Source organism: Symphalangus syndactylus, chromosome 2 (assembly GCF_028878055.3).
Source record: "Symphalangus syndactylus isolate Jambi chromosome 2, NHGRI_mSymSyn1-v2.1_pri, whole genome shotgun sequence".
NCBI lineage: Eukaryota > Metazoa > Chordata > Mammalia > Primates > Hylobatidae > Symphalangus > Symphalangus syndactylus.
The window spans coordinates 45714585-45741676 of NC_072424.2; the positions used below are offsets into that span (position 1 = coordinate 45714585).

A 27092-nucleotide genomic window follows, 5' to 3' on the forward strand; every position below is an offset into this window, starting at 1 on the left:
TTCAACCATCTCTCTCTCTCAATCTATTTCCCAGATTCTCAAAATTCCATTCAAAAGTGTAAATCTGATTGTGCCATTCCTCTGCCTAAAAACTATAAAATGCTTACTAAAGTCCCACAAGATGTCCCATAATCTGGGTCAAACCACCTCATCAGTTTAATCACCACTATTTGCCCTTCCTTGTTCACACCGATATTCTACAGTTTCTAATACCACCAAGCTGCTCAGTTTCACTTTCACCACACCATGCTTTTATCTATAGTTTACACATGCTATTTTTTCTTCCATTAATGCCCTTTCCTTCTTATCTATCTGCTGAACTCATCCTTCAAAACCCAGCTCAAGTTTCAACTTTCTGTATAGCCTTCCTCAGCTCCTAGAATCTAAGTTAGTTATTCCATCTTCTGCAAGCCCAAAGCTAACATATTGCTTGCTGCATTAGGATGCTTTATTAAACATTTTATTCGTTTACAAATAAACTGTGAATTTCTTGAAGCCAAGGACTTTTACGTCCCTACTGTCTTACTGACTTTTATGTCTCTACTACTGTATACATCAACTAGTCTGCTAACATGTATTGGGTACTCAAAAAATGTTAATAAAGGAATCAATAAATGTTTACTTGTTATTTTCCTAATAGGCAGTAAGGAATATAAATATGCTGGTATTACTTTTTTACTTTATTGTTTAGTCAGCTTTGTTTTAGAAGATAAAATACTGGCATTTTAAAAAGCAAAATTTCCTTAGGGTGGCAAGGGCTGATTTAAAAACTAAATATTATGTAACATTCTTTAATTAGTTTTCATGAAAAGACACTTACCAGTTCTTCAATTAATAGTTATAAATTTAAAAGCCAGCAATCATTAATTCAGTATAAGATGGATCTAATACTCAGCCTGTCAGCTTTGAGTGAAATGAAAACACTGTATAAACTCTGAAAAAGTAGGAAGGACTGGTTTGACTTCTCCAGTCATATTTCAAAGCAATAATATGAGAAAGGTATCCTTGCAAGGGTTTATGTAACTATCATTGTTGCTTTTACAGTGCCAATATTACCTAAATATTATCTTTGACTTTTCTTTGATTCTCTGGAGAATTCCTTGGTACCGTATCAAATACTGTACATTCAGTTGTACTCAAAGTCCAGTCCAATAACTATTTATTACAGTCTACAAAGAAATAAGGACTTTGCACTAGAATACAAATTGATGCTGCTACCTATATTGAAAAAAGTCTTGCTTGTAGCAAGATGCCAACTGCACTAAACTTTGTACTGGGGGATATAGTTAATTTACATTCTGAGGAAAGTTCCTTTTTGTTATGGATCTAACAGATAATTTGCAGACTAGTAACAAACAGTTTGCAGACCAGTGGTCCCCAGACCACACTTTGAGAAGAAGTGCTTTAAGTCATTAAGAACAGCAAAATTACTATCCAAAATTATTATTACTTTTGCTCTCCATGGCAAAAATTGCAATTACTTTTGCACTAACCTAATATCTCAAGCTACTTAGAAACGGGCCCCCAAAATTTGGACAGCCCCAAATAAAACTTCCCAAAAGCTTTCTTGCAGTGAGATCAATATTATACAGTCATCACAAAATTTATGAAAACAACAAAAAATCCCACATTATTCCGCTGTTACAATATAAGCCATACAAATTAATATATAATAGACATGAGTGATAAAATAATTTACTAAAGGAGCTTGTGGAATCTTCCCTTTAGGTTTAAGAATAAAGTAGAAAACTATAATTCTAAGATGCAAAGACTCTTGTGACAAAGCAAATAGTTTAAATCAGGATTTCCCAAAGCATATTATATAAAGTTCTAGATCTAACAGATGTTCTAAGGGGGAAAAAGATTCAAGGGTCAAATATATTGGGAAAATGCTGCATAATCATCTTCCTTTTGAGAACTTATGGGTATAAATTTGCTATCAGAAAAGTTTTCAGTGGAGAAATATGTTTTACTTTTGGACCACAGGACACTTTTTTTAAGTAACAGCTCTTATCACACTTTGGAAAATGCTAGTCTGTACTTCATGAAAAGTTACTTCTAACCATAAAATCCCACAAATTTACACAGGAAAAGAAAATGCAATCAATTCTTTATTATCTGTGATCAAGGAGGAAGGACAAGCTGGCAATCTCAAAACTTTGATACTGAAAATCACAAAAATATTGAGTTCTGAAATAATTTAGTTTTAATCTTATTTTTTATATTACTTTCAACATCTCAGGGGGTGATATTGTTCCTAATATCCAGGGGGGAATAGGATCATATTACTTCCAATATCACAGAGGGTGTACACCCCACTTGTGATCTTGTTCCAAATATCCAGGAGGGGAGAGGATAATATTACTCCCAATATCGCAGAGGGTATAAAAACCCCCCATGATATTTTTCCTAATATCGAGGAAGGAGAGAATATTACTGTTAATATCGCAGAGGGTGTACACACACCCCCCCGTGATATTGTTTCTAATATCCAGGTGGGAGAGGATGATATGACTCCCAATAACGCAGCAGGTGTGCAACTTGCCGGTGATATTGCTTTTAATATCCGAAGGGGAGAGGATAATATTACTCCCAATAAAAAGAAAAATCTTATTTTTTTGTTTGTTTCGTGTTTTTTGTTTGTTTTGAGACGGAGTCTCGCTCTGTTGCCCAGGAGAGCGCAGTGGCGTGATCTCGGCTCACTGCAACCTCCACCTCCTGGGTTCAAACAATCCTCCTTATTTTTAAAAAGAGAAAAACAACAACTCAAAAAAGTAAAGTGATTTGCTCATAGAACAGATGGAAAACCAGAAACCAGGAAGAAAATGAACATACAGTTTTCAAATCACGTGTTTTCATACAAAGTATCATATTTAAAACTAAAAACAATTCTGAAATTAGTAATAAGCCCATTTTCACAAATAAGGATCTAAAGCTTAAAGAACCTGCAGGCATACAATTAGTCAACAGCACAGGCAGAACAGAAACTCCGAGTCTATGTGATTCTAGAACCCACTTCTCACTGTCCTAAGGCAGAATTTATATCTTGTAATTTCTAGTTCAGGGTTCCATTATACTCTGTATTCTTTTTTTTAACTGTAAAAATACTTTATTCTAACTGAATGATCAACATTTTAAAAGCTGGTAGCATCCCTGAGTTCTGTCTAAGCTTCATAATTGAAAAGGAGGTGGTAGGAATAGTCCTGGGTAATGGCAGAATACCAATACGTAGGTAAACATTTATTACTACTAATTTACTGCCACTAATCTACAATAACATAAATGAGTATAGCCTATATTTTGTATGTTTTTAAGTGATCAGAATAACCATTAATTTTTAGGTTAGCACCCACCTGTAAAGTATCTGCAAATATTACAATAAGATTCTTCAGCTCCAGAACAAGATCAGGATCAGTGCAATAGGACTGAGGGTGGAAACACACAAACAAAACAAAACACGACAACAACAAACCAGAGTCATATGATTAAAAACTAAGAAATAAGAACTTGATACTGTTTCTTTTAATCTGCCAGACTTATAATAAGTTTAAAATTTTGGTTGGTTAGATCCACAACAGACCTTCTCTATTCAGTATAAACTTTTAGAGGGAGATCATAATATGATACTTATGATGCTTCTATTTCAAAAGTTTTTAGATTTTAAGGAACTAGTTATTTAAACTGAAAAAGGTTTACATATAGACTATGTATTTTCACGTTTCATCTATTTACTTATTTTCCATCTTATAAAAGAGACACTATGTATTACTTTTTCCAATATAAGAATTACAATTTCATTATTTTCTTAGTAATTAACCAAAAGAAAATTATTAATTTCAAAGGGACAGTGAGATTTACTCTGTCCCTTTCATAGCACTTAATAAGATTTTGAAAGTCATATGCTGTATTTAATATGACTTCATGTTTGGTATCATGGAATTAACAGGAAACATACTTTAATTTTATATATTCAGAGCTGATCTGAATATCGACCATGATAAAATGTATTGTTCTTTATTAATATGTTAGGAAAAGTTGTAGTTCATTGGATAGTGTATCAAGAATCTACATTCCTGATAAATAAAAATGCAGCTTATTTATAATATTAATATCACATAAGCTAACAATCTTCAATTTTTTAAAATCTCAATGATCAATTATAAAATTATATAGACAAAATTTTAAGTATGAAAATATATTAATAAAGGTAAACTACTACAACTTTTAAAAAGGCCTATACTTACTAAGTATTGTCTTTATAACACTAACATATTTGTTATTTATAGAAAAGGCATTAGGAAGATAGCTGATCATTTAATTTTCATCTATAAAAACCTCTCATTATACAAAGGTTCAATATTTCAAATTTTGAAAATTGCAAATTTTAAAGAAATTCATTATTATAGTATATTACTGTAAACTGTAAACATCGAAGAACAAGTTCTATTGAGTTTTAATGGTAGAGTTTATTTTAGAAACAAAGAATTGAAATGATAATTAAAAACATTTTCTTCATGGTGCTTTTCAGGGATCTAATGAAGAGGTCAGTTGAGACTAATGAGACCTGCTTAATTCTTCATTTTCTATAACACTAGAATAAAAGTGTTTTGGGAAGCCCCAGTCAGTTGCAAAATCATAGCCTGATATTACCAAACAAAAGCCTGACATTAGTACTTCCAAATCTAAGCAACTACTAAAAAAATGCAGAATGATGGAGGTACAGTTTTACTCTGACATTATGCAGCTCAGAAGTTCCTGAAGTAACTGAATTAAAATTTTAGTAATATAAATTGTCTGACTTACTGAATGAGCTCTAAGGACAGCAATTATCTTTGAGAGGGCCATGTTCCAAAGTTCATCAGTGTATGCCCTGGTTACTAATCCTTGGGTCACATGTAAAATGTGATCTTCTACCACAAAGAACCTAAAAACAGTAATTACCAAAGCATGTGTTAAAAAAAAAACCCAAATAGAAAATAAGTATTTCTGGCATTTAACATAATATAAAATTAATAATAGTTATTTCCATATTAGATACATACCCTACAATTTGAGTGAAATATCTTCTATAGCCATCAACTGTTTCATGCTTAAAATGAAAAATAAAAATCAATTTAAACCAATAAATACCAGTAACATAAAAGTAAGTTCCAAGTCACTACAACTTCATTAACAAATATTTATTGAGAGCCTACTATATGCCACATACATTTTTAGGTATGAAGGATTTATTTGTAAATAACAAAAAGTCCTTACTCTCATGGAACGTACATTTGAAAGGAGATAAACAAGTTAAAAAGGACATATGATTTCAGAACCCCCTTCTCAGCAGACTAGTCAAAGCTGTCATCACCTCTACTTTGACTAATGTATTATACCATCCTCCTACATAGTCTCCCCAACTTCCAGCCTGTCCCCTACAGTCTATTCTCTATATAGCTTCCAGAATGATATTTTTCAAATAGTAATCAGATTATATCTTCTGTCAAAACCTTTTATGGTTTTATGATTCCCTATTGTTTATAATTTTAACAAAAGGCATATAGAAAAATATTTGATCATTTGACTTTCATTCATAAAAAGTTTATTACATGAAATATTTCATATTTCAATTAAGTTCAAATGTTATGTTTTGCAAATTTCATAAATGTGATCAAATTGTCAAACATCTGGGGTTTTCTTCAGGTATTTTGGGGGAAGGACTGTTAATATGTTTTAGCTTAGAAATACTGTGATTGGAAAATATAGTCTACATGACACCAAATGCTTGATATTTCCTGATACTTGCTTTATAGCATACTATGTAGTCAAATTTTTAATAATGGTCCATGTGTGCTTGAAAAGAATATGTTCCTACAGTTGTTGAAATAGGATTCTATATATTCCATTAGATGAAGCCTATTAAGCATGTTTTGTATTCTTACTGATGTTATGTCTACTTGGTTTAGAAGATACTGACACATATTTTAAAACTCACTATACTTGTGGATTTTTCTATTTCTCCTTGTAGTTGTGGCAGTTTTGCTTTAAATACTTTGAGTCAATGTTATCAAGTGCTTATAGGTTTAGAATTACCATTTTTATCAACTCAAAAGCACACAAATAACAAGAATTTTATTCTTATCATTCTAGCTTTCCCTGTATTATATAAAAGTGTATATACCCTGTTTCTATTCCTTCAGTAGTTACTCTGGAAATCACATTACACATCCTTAAGTAACCAAACTCTAAAACTAGTCAATGTTTTTACTCTTCTGCTGGATGCTTCAGACTGCAGGATAGTTTAATTTCACTAACTTCTATCTCATTCTGATGTTTATGTTATTGCTGTGTATTTTAATTCTATCTTATTTTTTTTCTTATTGCTACTGCACAAATTAAAATTCTATGTTGTTTTAATGTCCATAATATTTTACATTATTTCCTACAGTCATTTTAGATTTACCTAAATATTTATACTTTTTTTGCTATTCATTCCTTCTTGCATCTCATATCTTCCATTTGGCATCACATTCCTTTTGTTTGAAGCATATCCTTAGAATCTCCTTAGTAAGCATGTCTTAGTGGCCAACTCTGCTCTTCTTTCTCTGAAAATGTCTATCTCTGCCCTTGTTTCACTGGATATAGAATCCTAAGTTGACAGTTACTTTTTTTAGAATTGAAAATATTTTATTGTTTTGTTTACTTGAAAATAATCTCTTTTCTCTTTGGGTACTTTTAAGATTTTCTGTTTATGTTTGTTTCTAAAGTTAAGTTTATTGAGGTATAATTTACATATAATAAAATTAACCCTTTTTTACATGTAGAGTTCACTGAGTTTTGACAAATGTAGACAGTTGTGTAACCACCAGAAAAATAAAAAAATACAACATTTCCACTCAGAAGGTTCCCTCCTCCCCTTTTGCAGAGAATTATCCTGCCGAACCCATAGCCCTTGGCCACTACTGATTCCATTCTGTCCTAGAGTTTTGTCTTTTCAAAAATGGCATATAACATAACTCATATTATATATAACTTTATTGTATATGAATTTTTTTCACTTAGAATAATACTTTTGAGATTCATCCATATCACTGCATGTATCAATTCCCTTTTAGTGCCGAGTAGTTCCATTATATAAAACGTACAATAATTTGTTTATACACATGGATGTACCACAATTTATTCACTAGTTCACAGACATTCAGATGTCTCTAGTTTCTGGTGTTTATAATAAAGCTACTACAAACATTCTCATATGAGCCACTGTATAAAGATACATTTTCATTTCTCATGGATAAATACCTAGGAGCAGGACTGCTTATGCTTAACATTGTAACAAATTGCCAAACCATTTTCCAAAGTGGCAGTAAAATTTTGTACCTATCAGAAGTGTATGAGAGTTCCACTTGATTCACATCCTCACCAGCACTTGCTATTATCAATCTTTTCAATTTTAGTCATTCTAGTAAGTATGCAGTGTTATCTTATTGTGGTTTTAATTTGCATTTCCCTGACGAAAAAATTATACTGAGCATCTTCTCATGTGCTTATTTGCCATCAGTTTATCTTTGGTAAAATGTCTATTCAAATCTTTTGTCCATTCCACGCTCCAGGAACAAAGCTGGACGGAGAATGGACAAAAGATTTGAATAGACATTTTACCAAAGATAAACTGATGGCAAATAAGCACGTGAGAAGATGTTCAGTATAGTTTTCTCACAATGAATATGCTAATTCCTCTCATTTGATCATTACACATTATATATGTATCAAAATATCACTCTATGTCCCATAGATATGTACAATTATTATATGTCAACTAAAAAAAATAGCCTGACAGTTGTTCTTATATACACTTAAATTTGTTTCTCAATCATCTATTCTGTTCTATTTTCTGTTTATTCTAGTAAACTCAGTACTACACTAAAAAAAAAAAGTCTTTTGTCCATTTTTAAATTGGTTTATCTGTCTTCAATTACTGAGTTATACAAGCTCTTTTTTTTTTTTTGAGACAGAGTCTCGCTGTCGCCCAGGCTGGAGTGCAGTGGCGCGATCTCGGCTCACTGCAGGCTCCGCCCCCCGGGGTTCACGCCACTCTCCTGCCTCAGCCTCCCGAGTAGCTGGGACTACAGGCACCCGCCATCTCGCCCGGCTAATTTTTTGTATTTTTAGTAGAGACGGGGTTTCACTGTGTTAGCCAGGATGGTCTCGATCTCCTGACCTCGTGATCCGCCCGCCTCGGCCTCCCAAAGTGCTGGGATTACAGGACAAGTTCTTTACATATTCTGGATAAAGCCCCTTTTTAGACATGAGTTCTGCAAATATTTTCTCCAAGTCCGTATCTTGCCTTTTCCTTTCCTTTTTTTTTTTTTTTTTTTTTTTCCTGAGACGGAGTCTTGCTCTGTCGCCAGGCTGGAGTGCAATGGCACGATCTCAGCTCACTGCAACCTCCACCTCCCAGGTTCAAGTGATTCTCCTGCCTCAGCCTCCCTAGTAGCTGGGACTACAGGCACACACCACCACGCCCAGCTAATTTTTGTATTTTTAGTAGAGACGGGGTTTCACCATGTTTGCTAGGACGGTCTTGATCTCTTGACCTCATGATCCGCCTGCCTTGGCCTCCCAAAGTGCTGGATTACAGGCATGAGCCAGCCTTTTCATTTTCTTAACAACACCTTTTGAAAAGCAGAAGTTTTAGATTTTGATGTTCAAATCATCTATTTTTTTCTTTTATAGCTCATGCTTTATGTATCTCACATAGGAAAATACTGTAAATACATTGTAGAATATTGTAGAACCCAAGGTAATAAAGATTTTATCCTTTGTTTTTTCCTAAAAGTTTACAATTTTAACTCTTACATTTAGGACCATGATCCACTTGAATTGTTGAAAGAGGTGAGTCAATATTCATTTTTTGCATATGGATAATTTAATTCTCTTGCAGTCAGAGGATAGACTTTGTATGATTTCAAGCTTTTTCTATTTATTTATTATTTTATTATTTTTTTTTTTTGAGACAGAGTCTCACTCTTGTCGCCCAGGCTGGAGTGCAATGGTGCGATGTCGGCTCACTGCAACCCCCGCCACCCGGGTTCAAGTGATTCTCCTGCCTCAGCCTCCCGAGCAGCTGGGATTACAAGCATGCACCACTACGCCTGGCTAATTTTTGTATTTTTAGCAGAGATGGGGTTTCACCATGTTGGCCAGGCTGGTCTCAAACTCTTGACCTTAGGTGATCCACCTGCCTCAGCCTCCCAAAGGGCTGGGATTACAGGCGTGAGCCACTGCACCCAGCCCAGCTTTTTATATTTGCTGATGTTTGTTTCATGGCCCAGAATATGATATTGGTGAATCTCCCATGTGCACATGTAAAGCGTGTGTATTCTTCCATCTGGAGTGGAGTATTCAATAAATGTCAATCAGATCAAGATAGCTGATAATAGTTTTCAGGTCTTCTATTCCTCTTTATCTTTGGTGTTCTGCAATTTAATTATAAGGTTTCTAAGAGTGTGTTTCTTTTTATTTAAGGTACCTGAGATTCCTTGGACTTGACTCTGTGGATTTCTATTCTCATCTGTCCCAGAAAATTCTCAGCCATATGGCATCAAATATTCTTCAGTCTCATTTGCTCTATCCTCTTTCTGAAACTCCAATTAGATATATATTAGACTTCTCTGTATCCCTCATGTCTCACTTCAGTAATTCTTCCTTCTGTCTCTTTGTGATGCTTACTTCCATATAGTTTCTTCAGATTAACTAAGAGAGAATTCATCAACTGTTAAACCTATTGAAAATATTTTTAACTTCAGTTAATATGTATTTAATTTCTAGATATTCTACCTGATATTTCTTCACATCTATTTGGTCATTCTTTATAGTTTCTGTTCCTTATTTATATTAGCAAGCTTGGCTTTTATTTCTTTAAATATACTAAGTAGCACTATTATATACTCTATGGCTAATAATTCAAACATCAAGTCTTTCAGAGTCTATTTTTGTTGTTAATATTTCTTATGATTCTCACTCGTTTGGTAATTATTTCTGACTATGAATTGCTCAGTTTAACTCTGGAATGAAGGTGCAGAGAGCTGTATTTGCTTCTGCCAGGCACTTGGAGATAGTATCAGGATGGAAATACTTTAAATGTTGAGCTTGAGATGTCTTTGACTATACATGTATGATGAATTTGGGTTGCAAACACAAGAGGTAACAAACTGCTTGTTATGAATTCTCAGAGGGATTTTTTCTCTCGTTCACTCAGCACTAAGATTTGAGATAGGTAATTTTCCTTACAGTATTCGCCAGAGGGAACAGAAGGATTTTTAGATGGTTTTATCTCTAGCTCATCCTAATAATGGGGCTTTAAATCCTTTGGAGTCTCAGCTTTACAAGGGAGACAATCTCTTATTAGACTCCTACTTTGGGTGGGCTCTGGGCTTAGCCCTCTGTACCCAATGTCCTCAAAACTCATGCTTTCCTACTCAGCAGATGCTCCTAGGATAAAAGCTATATTCAGTGTTTCATTAAACCTATCTGCGTTTCTGCCTTCACTTGGGTTTTCCTGTTTTGTTTTATAGTCAGATGTATTGAGGTATTAGTCACATACAATAAAACTCTTTAATATTCAGTTTCTATGAGTTTTACAAACACATCTACTAATGTAACTATCACCACAACCAATATATAGAACAGTTCCTTATTCACTTAGTTCCTGGTCTTTTCGTTTGTTTGTTTTAAATGTCTATCTAGCATCTTCAGTTGTATTTTCAGTGGGACAATTAATCAAGGTACATAATCCACTATATTGTCAGAAACTAATTATCATTCCCTGATATTTTATATATTTCTTGTTGGTCCTTTTTTTTTTTTTTTAAATTCGCTATCTTTCCTAATAGAATGTAAGCTCATGAGAGAAGGGACTTATCTATTTGGCTCACTGCTGTACCCTTAGCACCTAAACCAATGTTTGGAAATGGCAGGTGTTCAATAAATATTTGTAGTTGAATGAACAGTGATACATGCTCTGAAGAAATTAAAACAGGATAAGGGGATAAAAAGTGACAACATAACCAATTCAAAATATCGCATACTTACCATATTTGACTGGGGTTGCAATACCAGTCTTGCTTGTTTCTTTCTTTGTTTTCGATAATAGTTTTCAAATGTTTCCTCATCACCCTAAAATAAAATCAGCAGAGTAATGAAAAATACACATACACACACACAACTAGAACAGATACTTCTTTACCCCCAAGAGTCACTTTAAATTTTCTAACTAGAATGTAAATGTTTAATAGCATTTCATACAGAATGTCAAGAATAAGTTTTGCCATTATAGTTTAAAGATAGTAATTTTTTTGTATCATGACTATTAGGAAGAATAAAGTTATGTTTAAACAATTTGACACCTACCAAACTTATTACTTAGGCTTTATAGATTTTTGATTGACCAAACCAAAATATGGCTATCAGTGAGGGAAGCCCAGTGAAAGATTAGCTTCAAAGCCTAAACTTCTGAGCACGTTATACAAGGCCCTACGTGTAACATGAGCATGTTATACAAGCCCCTGCCTCATCTCTTGCTACTCTTTCACTCTCAATATATCCATATACTGCTCTCTTTTCACTTCCAGGCTTTTGTGCAGGCTATTTCTGAAATAAGTTTCCCAGTTTCCTTTTCCCATATGATTTTTTACTCATCCTTCAGGACTCACCAGAGATATCACTTCCTTTAGAAAGCTTTCCCTAACTTCTGAAGGCTTGTTATTTTCTGTTCTCTCATAGCAACCTGTACTTCCCTATCATAGCACTTACACCATGCTATAATTTCTTGGTTAGTCTATCTCAGTGCTGTCCAGTGGAACTCCCTGTGATGATGAACGTTTTCTATGTCTGCGCTGTCTAAAATGGTAGCCCACTAGTCACATGTGGCTATAAAGCATTTGAAATGTGGCCAATCTAATGAGACACTGACTTTTACATTTAAATTTTAATTATTTTAGTAACTACATATAGCTAGCAGCTACATTATCCAACAACAGAGATCTATCTTTACTACCTGACTCTATTAGAACACAGCCCACATTCCATCTAGCTCATCACTGTATCCTTACCACTTAGAAGAATGCTTGGCATGCAGAAGGCACTCAATAAATATTAGCTAAGTGAATAACTGAAAAAATAAATTAATTACTATACATCAATCCCCTCTGTCTTCTTCACTGCTTAAAGAGAAACCATCCAACATCAGAAGGAAAGGTTGAGAACCATTTCCCTAATCATCTAAGGCTCCAAAGTAAAAAAAAAAAACTAACTACAGGAAAAAAAATGTCAAAAGCCACATTTTCACTGCAAAAAAGTCTGATTTTATTTTCTTCATACTTCAGTAGCTACAAAAAACACGACTTTTCTTAGTGCTGTCTAAAGTAAACTTAAAATTCAGAAAATATTTTTACCTAGCTATCCTATACGAAACTTTTCCCAATTATTTTATACGCAAACAATTAAAATAATTTCAATAAGCTATAATGTCCCTCACACAGTTTTAATATGGTAACTAATTTTTTCACCATAATTTTAAATAAATGCAGAGGATATAATGCATTTAAAGATAAAATGGAATTTAAAATAAAACTGCTAAATCCTCATTTAAACATATCCAGCCATCACTCATTTAAAAAAATATGGGGCCAGACACAGTAGCTCACGCTTTAATCCCCACAACTTGGGAAGCAAAAGCAGGAGGATCACTTGAGGCCAGAAGTTTGGGACCAACCTGGGCAACATGGTGAGACTCCATCTCTACAAAAAATTTAAAAATTAGCAAGGCATGGTGGTACGTGCCTGTAATCCCAACTACTCAAGAGGCTGAGACAAGAGGATTGTTTGAGTTCGGGAGTTCAAGGCTACAGTGAGGTATGATCATACCACTGCACTCCAGTTGAGGCAACAGAGTGAGACCTCATCTCTTTTTTCTTTTTTTTTTTTTTCATTTTTCTTTTCTCCTCAGATTCCTTTTTACCATGAAACCCCATATCTAAAAAAATATAAAACATATAAATATAGAGAGATACATGAACACATTATTCCTTAACATTTAGAAAGTCTACATTTTTCTTTTTGAACTCTTATTTCCAGTCCATTATCCTTACAGAATTTATTCTAATTTAATTTTAAAAAACATTGTCTAATATGATATGTTTTACTCTTATCTTTGAGATTATAAGGCTTTAGGTGTTATGGTGGGCTTTTTTTCTTCTGGGTGAAATTATCATAATCAGTACTTAACTGATGCAAACAGCCTAAGTATATCATACATTTTGATAATGAGTAAACCCAAAAGTATATTTTTATTGGAAATAAACATCTTAACAGAATGAGTGAGACTTTTTTTTCCCCATTAATAACACACTTTCTGGTTCAAATTCTGACCTGCAGACTTAGGGCATTTGATTTATTTTTTTTTTAAAGTCCACCCTAAAACCTAAAATCTAATTAGCAAAGCCAGTCCACATGATCAAACTAAGAAGTCAAACTGTACTGTCTCTCAAGAAAAGTCTGACTCCAAGTTTCACTTCAAAAAAAGTAAAGATGAGGCTGAAATCAGAGGATTGCTCGAGGCCAGGAGTTCACGATCAGCCTGGGCAACATGTCAAGGTGTCTCTTTAATAAACAATTTTTTTTTAATTAGCCAGGCATAGTGGCATGCACCTGTAGTCCCAGCTACTTGGGAGGCTGAGGCAGGAGGATCACTTGAACCCAGGAATTCAAAGCAGCAGTGAGCTATAATCTCACCACTGCACTCCAGGCTGGACAACAGCGAGACCCCATCTCTTAAACAAAACAAACAAACAAACAACAAAAAAATTACATCATGAAAACCACTGAGAAATTATGGGTTTACACCATAATATCACGAACGCCAGGTGCATTGGCTTACACCTGTAATCCCAGCACTTTGGGAGGCCGAGGAGGATGGATCACTTGAGGCCAGGAGTTCAAGACCAACCTGGTCAACATGGTGAAACTCTGTTTTTACTAAAAATACAAAAATTAGCCATACGTGGTAGCACACACCTGTAATCCCAGCTACTTGGGAGACTGAGGCATGATAATTGCTTGAACCTTGGAGGCAGAGGTTGCAGTGAGCCAAAATCACACCACTGCACTCCAGCCGGGGCAACAGAGCACGACTCTGTCTTAAAAAAAAAAATTTATGGAATTACAAAAAGCAGTCTATATTATTTAAACCCAGTGTGCTTGTTTTGTGAATTCACACACCTTAAAATCAAGATAATAAATCAGTTTCTCATTACTTATTCTGTTTCTCATTACTTTACAATAATGCAATAATATACAACTAAAATTCTAAGCTTTTCTGAAGTAAGAAGCACAATAAACAATACTACAATGCCTTCCTTTAACATGTGGACATACATAAAACTGTTGTTCAACTTTTGGAAATAATTAAATACAACCAAGTATAAAAATCAGGGATATAAAAAAGAATAAAATAATATTTTTTGGAGCAACCTGGCTGGAACTAGAGACCATCATCCTAAGTGATGGAACTCAGGAACGGAAAACCAAATACTGCATATTCTCACTTATCAGTGGGAGCTAAGCTATGGGTATACAGGGGCATGTGGAGTGGTATAATGAACATTGGAGATTCAGAAGTGGGGTGAAGGATGAAAAAAGTCACCTATTGGGTACAATGTACACTATTCAGGTGACAAGTACACTAAAAGCCTAGACTTCATTACTATACAATTCATCCACATAACCACAAATCACTTGTACCCCTAAAGCTACTAAAATAAATAAAAATACATAAATAAAATGCACCCCTACTAATCAATAAATCAAACAATAAAATCAGGCATAACTCCATTAATTTCATTAGACATGATGACCATCTTTTTTCTGGGTGTTTAAAAAAAGAGAACGGTATATGCTGCTAAAAATGAATAGCCAGGGTTTACTTTAAATATGAAGTAGAAAACATTAAACAATTGGACTTAGACTTATGACAGCTAAACAGCTTTACCCACTTTATCGAATCATAATGTACATGAATATGAAAAAATAAGGTTAGCCAGTGTAACTTAAAATTTTTGGCAGCCCCAGAAAACACTCCATTTATGTTTAAAAGATACAGCTTTACTAACCCATATCATTTGGCTGTTTAAAGGTGTTTTTCTTTACAGCAAATGATACACCCTAACAAAGAGTATTAAGATTAGCCAAAATCATTGTTTACATTTAAACACACAGGACATAGTTTTAGCAATCAAAATTCTCTGTGTTCTCTTTGCTGTACTCTCACAGGGACTCTCTCTTAAAAGCAATATACTTGTTGTCAATAGCTAGGAGGAAAAAGAACAGGTCATTAAAAGGAAACTATCGTTATTCCTACCTATGTCATTACTCCCTACTACATATCTAAATTCAGAATATCCTACCACAGGACAAAATATACTGTTTCTAACATGATTTACCCTTAACAGAAATTTGTGCAAAAATGGACAGGAAGCAACTCCTAATACAGTTCCTTGATTAATAATTAAAGGAGACTTCTCCTTTATTTGGCACCCTGGAAGTTTTTACACCTCAAGACAATGCACCATGGTAGTACTGAAGGTGCTGAAGGTAGTACTGAAGTAGTGAAGGGTATGATTTTCATTTATAAAGTAAATGTGGTAGCCTTCAAAATGGCCTCCAAAGATCCCCACCTCATGGTATTTATACCCTTGTGTTGTCCCCTCCCACAATGCACCTGAGTTAATCTATGTGACGAATAGGATAAAGCAGAAAGAATGGTATGTCACTTCTGAGATTGTGTTATAAAAGGAATGATGGCTTCCACCTTGGTTTCTCTCCTGGATGACTCACTCTGGGGGAAGCCAGCTGCCATGTCATGAGGACTTTCAGGCAGCCTGGTAGACACCCCATGTGGCAAGGAACTGAGGCCTTCTACCAACAGCCATCATAGAGGCAAATCCTCCAGCCCCTGTTAAGCCTTCAGATGACAGTAGTCCTCATGACATATTGACTAGAATCTCATAAGAGACCTGTAGCCAGAACCAGCCAGCTAAGCCACTCCCTGACTGCTAACCCTGTGAAATAATAATGTTTGTTGTTTGAAGGCAGTGTGTTATGCAGCAATTGGTAACTAATATGGTCACTATCTTAGGTAGCTCTCCTAGGAACAGAATCTGAGATCAATGATAAACTAAAGAAATGTTCAAGAAGGAAACTGTTCAAGAAGTGAAGAAAGTAAAAGGAACAAGAGAAAGACAACCAAGGGTACCAACTAAGGCAAAAAATTGTGTGCCTGATTCCACACTGCAACTTCAGAGCAGAAGTTATACCTCAGTGTTGTCCTAATCTAGGCAAGGAAGCTAGGCTTTCAAACACCATATCCACACACCATAACTTATTAATCTCAACCCTGGTAATCTGATGTGGGGCAGCTTCTAGCTGAAAAGGGACCCAAGGGAATCTGAGCAGAGCACCAATAGTAAGAGAAGAACTATTTTGAAGACAGGTTGGGCTTCCCAAACAGATCATTTTTAGAAAGAAAGCCGTGGACCTAAAATTTATTTCCCAAAAGTTTCTAGGCCAGGGCCCCTTGGAAAGCTTTCATATACCCTTAAAAACTTCTAGGGCAGCAATTCGCACACTATATTTGGTATTCATCAGATAATTAGGAAATTAACTCATTCAATATTCAGTATTCTAAGAAAAATGATCCCTATACTCAAAGTTTAGGACACGGCCAGCTAAGTAAAGTCAGAGAAGCTCTTAGGACTTCTCAAAGTCTGAAAAATGATAAGCTATGATAAGCTATATTGTGAATATTGTATGAAGCATTTTCCAAAGAGAATCCCTTTTTTTGACATTACACCTATTTTCCTTTCATGGAATACTCATATTTGATCAAATAGAGTAGGATACCTTAGGATTTTGGACATAGAGCTTTTCTGGCTAAAGTAGACTTACAGTCAACAGTCCTTGGAAGCATACGTATTAATGTAACCCTTTTATAATAACCCCTTTAACATTTACTGCCTGATATTTTATACCAGGTCCTATACCAAGCACTTTTATTATTTATATTGACTCTAATACCCAACATAGCCTTAGAAATTGTTAACCATATTTTGCAAATGAGGAACTCAAATAAGGGAAGTAATTTTCCCAATGCTATAATGCTGGGAAATGGCAGAACTGGAATAACGAGTAGAAGGAGGAAGAGTTGTAACAATAATAAGAAATTAGCGGCCAGCCACGGTGGCTCATGCCTGTAATCCCAGCACTTTGGGAGGCTGAGGTGTGGGGATCACCTGAGGTCAGGAGTTCGAGACCAGGCTAGCCAACATGGAGAAACCCCGTCTCTACTAAAAAGACAAAAATTAGTCAGGCATGTTGGTAAGCGCCTGTAATCCCAGCTACTTGGGAGGCTAAGGCAGTAGAATCGCTTGAACCCAGGAGGCGCAGGTTGCAGTAAGCCAAGATGACAACACTGCATTCCAGCCTGGGCAACACAGCAAGACTCTGTCTCAAAAAAAAAAGAAAGAAATTAGCTTTACCAAATAATTTTTGGTTATATATACCAGCCAGAAGTTATTGTGCTAATGAAAGTTTATTAAATTTACAGTATAAAACAGTAAGACCATACTGTAAACTCCACCTCTACAAAAAATACAAAAATTAGCCAAGCATGGTGGCATGAGCCTGTAGTCCTAGGTACTTGGGAGGCTCAAGTGGAAGAATCTCTTGAGTCCAAAGGGGTCAAGGCTGCAGTGAGCTGTGATCACGCCACTGCACTCCATCTTGGGTGACAGAGCAAGACCCTGTCTCAAAAAAAAAAAAAAAGAAAGAAAACAATAGCACAAAGAAAAGGGTATTAATCTAACTAAATTGTTTTAAAGTAAGATGTTAATTGCAATCCTCAGGGCTAATACTAAGAAAATAGGCTGGGCTCGGTGGCTCACACCTGTAATCCCAGCACTTTGGGAGGCCGAGATGGGTGGATCACCTAAAGTCAGGAGTTCAAGATCAGCCTGGCCAACAAGGTGAAACCCCATCTCTACTAAAAAAAATACAAAAAATTAGCTGGCCGTGGTGGCGGGTGCCTGTAAACCCAGCTACTTGGGAGGCTGAGGCAGGATAATCACTTGAACCCAGGAGGCGGAGGTTGCAGTGATCTGAGATCATGCCATTGCACTCCACCATGGGCAACAACAGCAAAACTCCATCACCAAAAAAAAAAAAAAAAAAAACAAAGGAAATGACAAAGGAAATGAAATGGTACATAAGAAAATATCTATTTAATGCACAAGAGAGTACTAATGGAGGAATAGAGGAACAAAAAAGATATAAGACATGTTAAAACAAATGGTGAATATCATAGCAGACATAAATCCTACCTTATCAGTAATTACATTAAATGTAAATGAACTAAACACTCCAATTGAAAGGCAGAGATCAGCAGACTGGATTTAAAAAAACACACTGAACTATGTGTTACCTACTGGAGACATACTTTAGATTCAAAGATACAAAGAGATTAAAGTAAAAGGATGGGGAAAAACATGCTATGCCAATAGTGCTCAAAACAAAGCTGGAGTGGCTATACTAATTAAAGCCAAACAGACCCTAAGACAAAAAATATTATGAAGAAAGATATTTTATGATTTTTTAAAAAAAGGTCAATCCATCAGGAAGACATAACAATTATAAACATAATTCACCTGCCAACAAGGCCCTAAAAATACATGAATAAAAAACTGGCAAAACTGAAAGAAAAAAATGGACAATTCAACAATTATAGTTGAAGACTCCAATACTTCTACTTTCAATAACAGAATAGGCAGAATACCAACAAGGAAGTAAAAGACATGAACAACCCTATAAACCAACTACATCTAACAGATATCTATAGAACACACCACCTAATAACAGCCAGATACACATTTTTGGTGTTTTGGGGGGTGGTTGGAGGGGTTGGTAATGGGTATTTCTGGAATTAGGTAGTGGTAATGGTTGCACATCCTTGTGAATATGCTAAAACCACTGAATTGTATACTCTAAAAGGGTATGTTTTTGGTATGTGAATTAGATCTCAATAAAGCAGTTATTTTTAAAAAGGAACATTAAATCAAAAATAAGAGCAATGTAGTATGGAATACACATGTAGAAGTAACTTATAAGAACTGTGATGCAACAACAGCACAAAGGCAATAGGGAGAAATGGAAGTATACTATTACAAGGTTCTTAAAATATACATGAAATTGTATATCACTTGAAATTACACTATGATAAGTAAACAAAAAATGTAAGTGCCTTATACACAGTGGATATTTCACAAATAATTATGTGAAGATTTACACATATGATCAATTTTTAAGGCCTAAAATACATACATGCCTTTTAAATAATATAAAGCTATATATACATAAATATAAAACATACTTACCAAAACAGAATAAATGTGCAAACATCGATAAACAGGGGAAAAATCGACAAGATCCTGAACAGTTAAGACCTGAAAATTAAACCATTTTTTAAAAAATTATAGGTCAAACTATTAGACCACCATTAGATAATGTAAAGTTAAAGATAGGCAAGAAGATTCATGAACTTTGTGTTACAACATTTACTCAATTCCCCCATAGAAAGCATACACTATAAACACAAAACCTTCTTTATTTTGTTTTGGCATTTCTTCAGCAGTTTATTCTTTGTAGTATGTTTATTATCACTGTTGACTGTTTTCAACTTAAGGTAACAAAGGAGAGAAATTGTATATTTTTAATATGTATGATAGATTAACAGAAAACTGCTTTGGATAACCAGATACCTCATTATTGTTTTGGGTAAAAATGACACATAGATTTCATGTTTTAGCTACAGACAAAGTTCCTGTTCTTAGGCAGCTATGTCATATGATTGGTCATTATTGCATTGAATTAAAGACACCATCAGTATTATTTTACAGATCGCTAAGAAAGAAAAAACACCACCACTTAAAACTATAACACCATCATCTTTAAGATGTATCCTATATTCCGAAATGTTATGTGAAAAAAAAAGCCTTATAATTGATGAAATGTAGTACTATAAAGTTTCTCAAACTTGAGAAATACATAAATCCTTTTTAAAGAAACACATTTGTACTCAAGTGAATCTCCAGAGTGAACTTAAATTATTTTTAATATAACATTGCTTATTAGGGAAAATGATAAAAACAAAATGTAGTGCAGTATAGTAGTAAAATAGATCTGAGAGAACAGGGAAACCACTAAGCGCCTCTAAATGTATAGGTCTGGGGGTAAGGCATGATGGTGATGCTCCCAGCAGGAAACATATACAGAACAGGAAGGGGAAAATTGAAGTAAGAAGACTAGATGGTCTATTTTCAACATTCTGAACCCCAAAGGAGAAAATAATACAGAGGTCATCTGAATATTTAGAAAGAACAGCAAAGCAGATGTCAAAAATATTTATTTAATTTAAAGGGAAAAAAAACCTAATAATAATTTCAAGGGACTAATCAGGACATACTAATTCCACATTAGGAAGGCATTTAACTGTTTAAGGCTGCTCATTTGTCTGTATTCAGCACAATAGCAGACATTCACTACATATGCATATATATACATATATACACATATATACACACATACACATATGTGCATAGTCACACAAATATATTACATATATTACATATATATTTGTGTGACTATGTATATATGTATCATCTCATCCTCAGATATACAGCAGAAATGTACATAGTGGCTGGGTGTGGTGGCTCATGCCTATAATCCCAGCACTTTAGAAGGCCAAAGCAGAAGGACCACTTGAAGCCAGGAGTTCAAGGCCAGCCTGGACAACACGGCGGTTCCCCATCTCTACAAAAAATACAAAAAAATTAGCTGGATATAGTATATACAGGCATGTGCCTGTAGTTCCAACTACTTGGGAGGCTGAAGCAGGAGGAGCATTTGAACATGAGAGTTTGAGGTTACAGTAAGCCATGATTATGCCAACTGCTCTCCAGCCTGGGTGACAGAGTAAGACCCTGTCTCAAAAAAAAAAAAAAAAAAAAAAGAAATGCACATAGTAAACACTCAGCTGTTCACCCATTCACAAGTGCAGTCATGAGCACATAGTCATATGGTTCAACTAAAAGTTCTTACTGCATCCCAATTATGTCCTTAGAAAAAGAATTTAAAATCTCATTGGCAAGGCAAAACTTATAAATTAATTGGGAATAACTAGGTCTCTATGATAGTAGCTAAATTTAAAAAAAATTTGAAAAAGACGATAAAAGGTAAGTTCAATAGAAGATTCTGTGGAGATAATTTTATTTATTTTTTTTTTGAAATAGACATCTCACTCTGTCACCCAGGCTGGTACGTAGTGACATGATCACAGCTCACTGCATCCTCAACCTCCCCTGGCTCAGGTGATTCTCCCACCTCAGCCTCCCCAGTAGCTGGGAATACAGACACTATGCCTGGCAATTTTTTTGTATTTTTTTGTAGGAAAGGGGTTTCACTATGTTGGCCAGGCAGGTCTCAAACTCCTGGCCCAAACAATCTGCCCCCCCTTGGCCTCCCAAAGTGCTAGCATTACAGGCATGAGCCATGGCATCAAGCCCTGTAGAAAAAACTTTCAAAAGCAATAGTATGCTGGGCATGGTGGCTCACACCTGTAATCTCAGCACTTTGAAATGCTGAGAGGATAATTTGAGGCCAAGATAATCTGAGTTCAAGACCAGCCTTGGTAACATAGTGAGACCTCTGCTTCTATAAGAAATTTTTTTTTTTTTAATTAGCCAGGCATGGTGATAGTGTGCTTTTAGTCCTAGCTACTCGGGAGACTGAAGTGGGAGGAACACTTGGACGCAGAAGTTGCAGGCCGTAGTGAGCTATGACCGCACCACTGCACTCATGGGCAACAGTGAGCCCTATCTCTAAAAAAAAAAAAACGAGAAAAAAAACAGAATGAGAGAATGAATTTGGATATAGAAGATGAAAGAAAGAAAATATTTAAAGATAATTTCAAGGTTTCTAGACTTAATAGGACTTTTTTTTCATTAAAAGACTTTAATCATAGTAGAGTTATTTTTGTAGTATTTCAGCACCAATTTTTTAAAAAGGTAGACTATCCAGAATTAGGCGAAATGACAAGACATTATGAAATAAAAATTTGACAACAGGTAATTCAAATATAAGTAATCACTATAAAAATAATTAGATTTGGGCACAGTTGCCCACACCTGTAATCCCAGCACTTTGGGAGGCCGAGGTGGATGGGTCACCAGGCCAGGAGTTCGAGACCAGCCTGGCTAGCATGGTGAAACCCCGTCTCTACTAAAAATACAAAAATTAGTCAGCCAGGCCTGGTGGCGCATGCCTGTAATCCCAGCTACTCGGGAGGCTGAGGCAGGAGAATTGCTTGAACCCAGGAGGCCGAGGTTGCAGTGAGCCAAGATCAAGCCACTGCACTCCAGCCTGGGCGACAGAGTGAGACCACGTCTCAAAAAAAAAAAAATTATATTTACACTTTTACTACAGATTCCACTACCAGAGATTTACAAATATAATGTACAATTGTGTTTATCTGTCAGTTATCTAGCCTAACATTTCAGATGACTCCATTGTCCTAATAGCTCAGTACAGTCTGATTGACTTTGTCAACTTGAAATAAAAATATATAGAGAAAAATTTCCAAGCAAAAAAATTTATTTGAGAATAAACAAAAAATAGGATTAAAATCCAGGACATGCACAGACCAGGGTGGTCTCTGGCATGTCTGCAGAACAAAGGAGGTTAGGGTTTTATTGGGGAGACAGATTGTTATGCAAATTGTTTTGAAAGAAAGTTCACTGGTGTCACTAGTTGCTAGAAAGGACTTGTAATTTTGGAGTTATGGTTAGGCCCTTACAGTTTTGGATTGACCTTGTGAGACAGTTGTTTGTTTTTTTGTCTTCTTTTTGAGACAAGGTCTCGCTCTGTCTCCCAGGCTGGAGTACAGTGGCACAATGTCGGCTCACTGCAACCTCCGCCTCCTGGGTTCAAGCAATTCTCGTGTCTCAGCCTCCCAAGTAGCTGGGACTAGAGGTGCCCACCACCATGCCCATCTAATTTTTATATTTTTAGTAGAGACAGGATTTCACCATGTTGGCCAGGCTGGTCTTAAACTCCTGCCTCAAGTGATCCACCCACCTCAACCTTGCAAACTGCTGGGATTACTGGTGTGAGCCACTGTGCCTGGCCTGTTTTGAAACAGACAAGTGTTCACATATAAGTGGCTAGCTGTCCTTGTAGCGCTGATGCAATAAGCTATGGTTTCAAAAAATTTATTGTGATAGTTCTGATACCAGGCAAATCGTCCATGACAGCCCTCCCTTCACGGCCTTCTCAGCCTCCATTTTGTCAAAGTTTGACACACTCACTCTATTTTGACTCTGACAACTTTTACAACATAAATTTATTTTGCATATGGGAAGACTAAATCACACAGATGTGCATTACAATCCAAAAGAAAAAAAATTATCTAATAATAGAAAAGAAAGAAAGAAACCCATCACCTCTTCTTCATTCTCATCCTCTTCTTCAAGTGAATGTTTCAATACAGTTTCATTTCTTTCCTCTGGAATTCTATCGTGATTTATATATATATTCTTCCCAAATTTCATTTTATTTTGTTTCTGCAGAGAAATACTGAAGGTTTTCTGATGCTGTGCCTATTTTGAAGAGAGAAAAATTCAGATTATTTCAAAACTGATTATGGTCAAAATTGGTTCAAAAAATTTGTTCACAGTTTTTCTTATATTTTAATGTCTGTAGGTATAGAATTTGTAGTGATGTCCCCTTTCTTATTCATGATTTTTGCCTTCTCACTTCCTTTTTTTAAAAAAACCAAAAAAACCCCCAAAAAAACAGGGTCTCACTCTGTCATCCAGGCTGGAGTACAGTGGCACCATCACAGCTCACTGCAGCTTCAACCTCCCCAGGCTCCGGTGATCCTCCTACCTCAGCCTCCAGAGTAGCTGGGACTGCAGGCATGCACCACCACACCCCGCTAATGTTTTTGTTTGTTTGTTTGTTTGTTTTGTTTTTGTATTTTTTTGTAAAATAGGGTTTTGCCATGTTGCCCAGGCTGGTCTCAAACTCCTGGTTCAAGCAATCCGCCTGCCACAGCCTCCCAAAGTGCTAGGATTACAGGCATGACCCACCGCACCCAGCTTCTCTTCCTTTTTAAACAGTCTTAAAATTATGTAGAACCATGTATTTCCTCAGTTGGCATATTGTGTGTTGGCAAGGGGGACTGGCCAACACTCTTTGGCCATACTCCCAACTTCCTGAATTAGCCATTAACCTCACAGAATGAACTATAACATCAAGTTGCAAGCTTATTTTACTTCCCACTGAAAATGCCCACAGTTTGTGAAGATTAAGAATGCAGAAGCTGTTATCCCACAATTGATCATTGACAAAAAACAACATTTACACAGAATAAAAAGTTGAGAACCCTCATACTTTTAGGCATTTTAGTAATACTTCCCTATCAGAACTTCATTACCAGAAATAGAAAAAAACATAAACTTAATTCCAGGATTTTAATTTCCTTACACACTGCAAGACAGTCTCTCTGTTTTGATGGATCAGATTGTTGCTATTCTGTTCTGTTAGCACATAGAAAGGTCATGCACTGGCTATTTAAGGTGAGTTCTCTCTAAGGCATATGTAACTGCCAATCAGCCCTTCTCTACTCTTAGGTTATCAGACCATGCAAGTTGCAGTAATCTGGCTCCTCTCTTACCTAGACTTTGATCCTGGCTGCCCCCTAGAGGCTGGTACTGGAGAAAATTATTATCACTCCTGTGTATTCCCTTTCCCTCTGTGCCCAAACTAACTTTGTCAATGATTTTCTGTCCTCGGAGTATAAAATCATTTATTTAGAGTATTGTTTCCAAATTATGTTATGCACAAAACTAACCATTCACACAGTAAAAACAGATGTTCCTTGAAAAAAGGGTTCTAAGCTCAAATGAGTTATATAAATATTACATATTGTATCCTCCTCCTAGGAGATTTACAATTCATAAGTAAAGAAATCCGCTTAACTTTATTTAACCCAGGTTTCCAAAATCTATTTATTTAGTCCTTTTGTTCTCCCTAGGGCAGTGGTCCCCAGCCTTTTTTTGCAGGTGGATGGTTTCAGATGAAACTGTTCCACCTCAGATGATCAGGCATTAGATTCTCATAAGGAGCGCACAACCTAGATGCCTCACATGCACAGTTCACAATAGGGTTTGCGCTCCTATGAGAATCGAAGGCCGCTGATCTGACAGGAGGCGGAGCTCAGGCAGTAATCCTCTTTAGCAAGCCACTCACCTCCTGCTGTGTGGCCTGGTTCCTAACAGGCCACAGACAGGTACCAGTCCACGGCCTGGGGGCTAGGAACCCCTGCCCTAGAGAGCAATATTAAAATGTGTGCCAGAGAACATTATATGGAAAATGTTAACTTACCCAATATAAATTTTAGATATTTATTGCTAATTAAACATCAGACTAAGAGTGGATTCATCTCTCATATTAGAATTTAAAAAATTCTCCCTAGACAATCTAAAACTCAGCTCTAAACTAATTTTCAAAAATAACTTTTTTTTGCCACTCATGTTAGGCATAATAGCTAGATCCCAGGAAGGCAAAAATAAGCAGGGCAAAATCTTTCACTTAAAAAATTCACAGTCTAGTTAAGAACATAAAAAAAGCAATTGTAGTGTGAAAAGTACAATGGTATACACCCTGAGGGTGAAGTGACCATCTCTCACTGGCAGTAGTGTAATGGGTGATGGCAGAAGATTTCACAGACAAGGTGATGTTCAAGCCAGCTTTTGGGAGGAAAAAGCAGGAATTCATCAGACTGAGAAATGTGAAAGAATGGACGACATTCTTGGTGAACAGCTAGTATACTCCAAGATCTGTAAGACAGCAGATACTGCTAGAGCATACAAGGGAGACAAGTATCAAGATGAGACTGAGGAACTTGGACTTAAGTAAAAGGTAACAGGGTATCACTTAAGATGAAGTGGTGTGGTCTTATTTGCATTTTAGGACAGTAACCAAAAGGAGAAGAGAATACAGATAAGGAAAACAAATTATTCTATGTAACAGTTCAGCTATGTAGAGGGGGAAACAGCATCTACAGGTATTTCGAAGCAGAATTAATAGTAACTAAGTAGGACTTAGTAACAAATAATATTAACAGTATGAATACTCCTGAAAAGTTTAAAATACTTCCCAGTTTCTGGAATTGTGGAAACAGGAGACACTACTATCTTGCAGGGAGACCCCCTGAAACTATTGCTACGGAATAAAAGATGAAATGCTCCTGATTATTGTAAATACAAAACTGCATGCAGGATTGTGTAAAGACAATGCCAGGCCAGACTGCCAGAATGAGCCAATAGCGCATGATGTGCTTCCCCCTGCAGAGAGCCTATGAATGGACACGCAGTCAGGGAGGTTTCACATCACCAAGATTCCTATCCCAGAAAAGCAGATGTTCATAGCTCTGGGAATGGAATGCGACCCTTGTGAAGAGCCTATAAACGGATGCATGAGGGGGCGCCTGTCCATATGGATAAGATAGGGCTATAAACGCCCTCATCTTGCCACAGCTCTTCTAGGCCTCTTTAGGGTTAAGGCATACTCCCTTCTGAGAATTTCTGGTCTAACTGGTTGTCTAGCTTCACGTCCTGTTTCTATGGATTGTTTGTAACCAGCTTTTGCTGCAACTGTTACTGCTGATTAATATCTGGCTAATCATAGAGGTTATGGAACGACTGTGTTTCTGTTTTTTTTTTCTTTTTTTTTTTTTTTTTTTTTTGAGACGGAGTCTTGCTCTGTCACCCAGGCTGGAGTGCAGTGGCACGATCTCAGCTCACTGCAAGCTCCGCCTCCCAGGTTCACGCCATTCTCCTGCCTCAGCCTCTCCGAGTAGCTGGGACTACAGGCGCCCGCCACCACGCCTGGCCAATTTTTTGTATTTTTAGTAGAGACGGGGTTTCACCATGGTCTCGATC

The 27092-nt window shown here is 36.0% G+C and overlaps 1 protein-coding gene across 14 annotated transcripts in view; it reads right to left on the reverse strand.

The window, feature by feature from the left end:
* EXOC6 (exocyst complex component 6) overlaps positions 1–27092 on the reverse strand; it is a 364709-nt gene that overhangs the window by 121289 nt on the left and 216328 nt on the right. For 13 of the 14 annotated variants that reach the window (XR_008652928.2, XM_063629860.1, XM_055255403.2 and 10 more), the window contains 6 exons: positions 23589–23744; positions 19467–19535; positions 11077–11160; positions 5043–5089; positions 4804–4924; positions 3354–3425 (listed from right to left, as the gene is read on the reverse strand). Coding sequence is in view for 13 of the 14 variants with exons in the window: in XM_063629860.1 (XP_063485930.1) it covers positions 3354–3425; positions 4804–4924; positions 5043–5089; positions 11077–11160; positions 19467–19535; positions 23589–23744 (549 nt within the window). In the remaining variant the exon portion in view is untranslated. The remainder of the gene's footprint in view (positions 1–3353; positions 3426–4803; positions 4925–5042; positions 5090–11076; positions 11161–19466; positions 19536–23588; positions 23745–27092) is intronic. The other variant, XM_055255425.2, reaches the window with a different exon arrangement.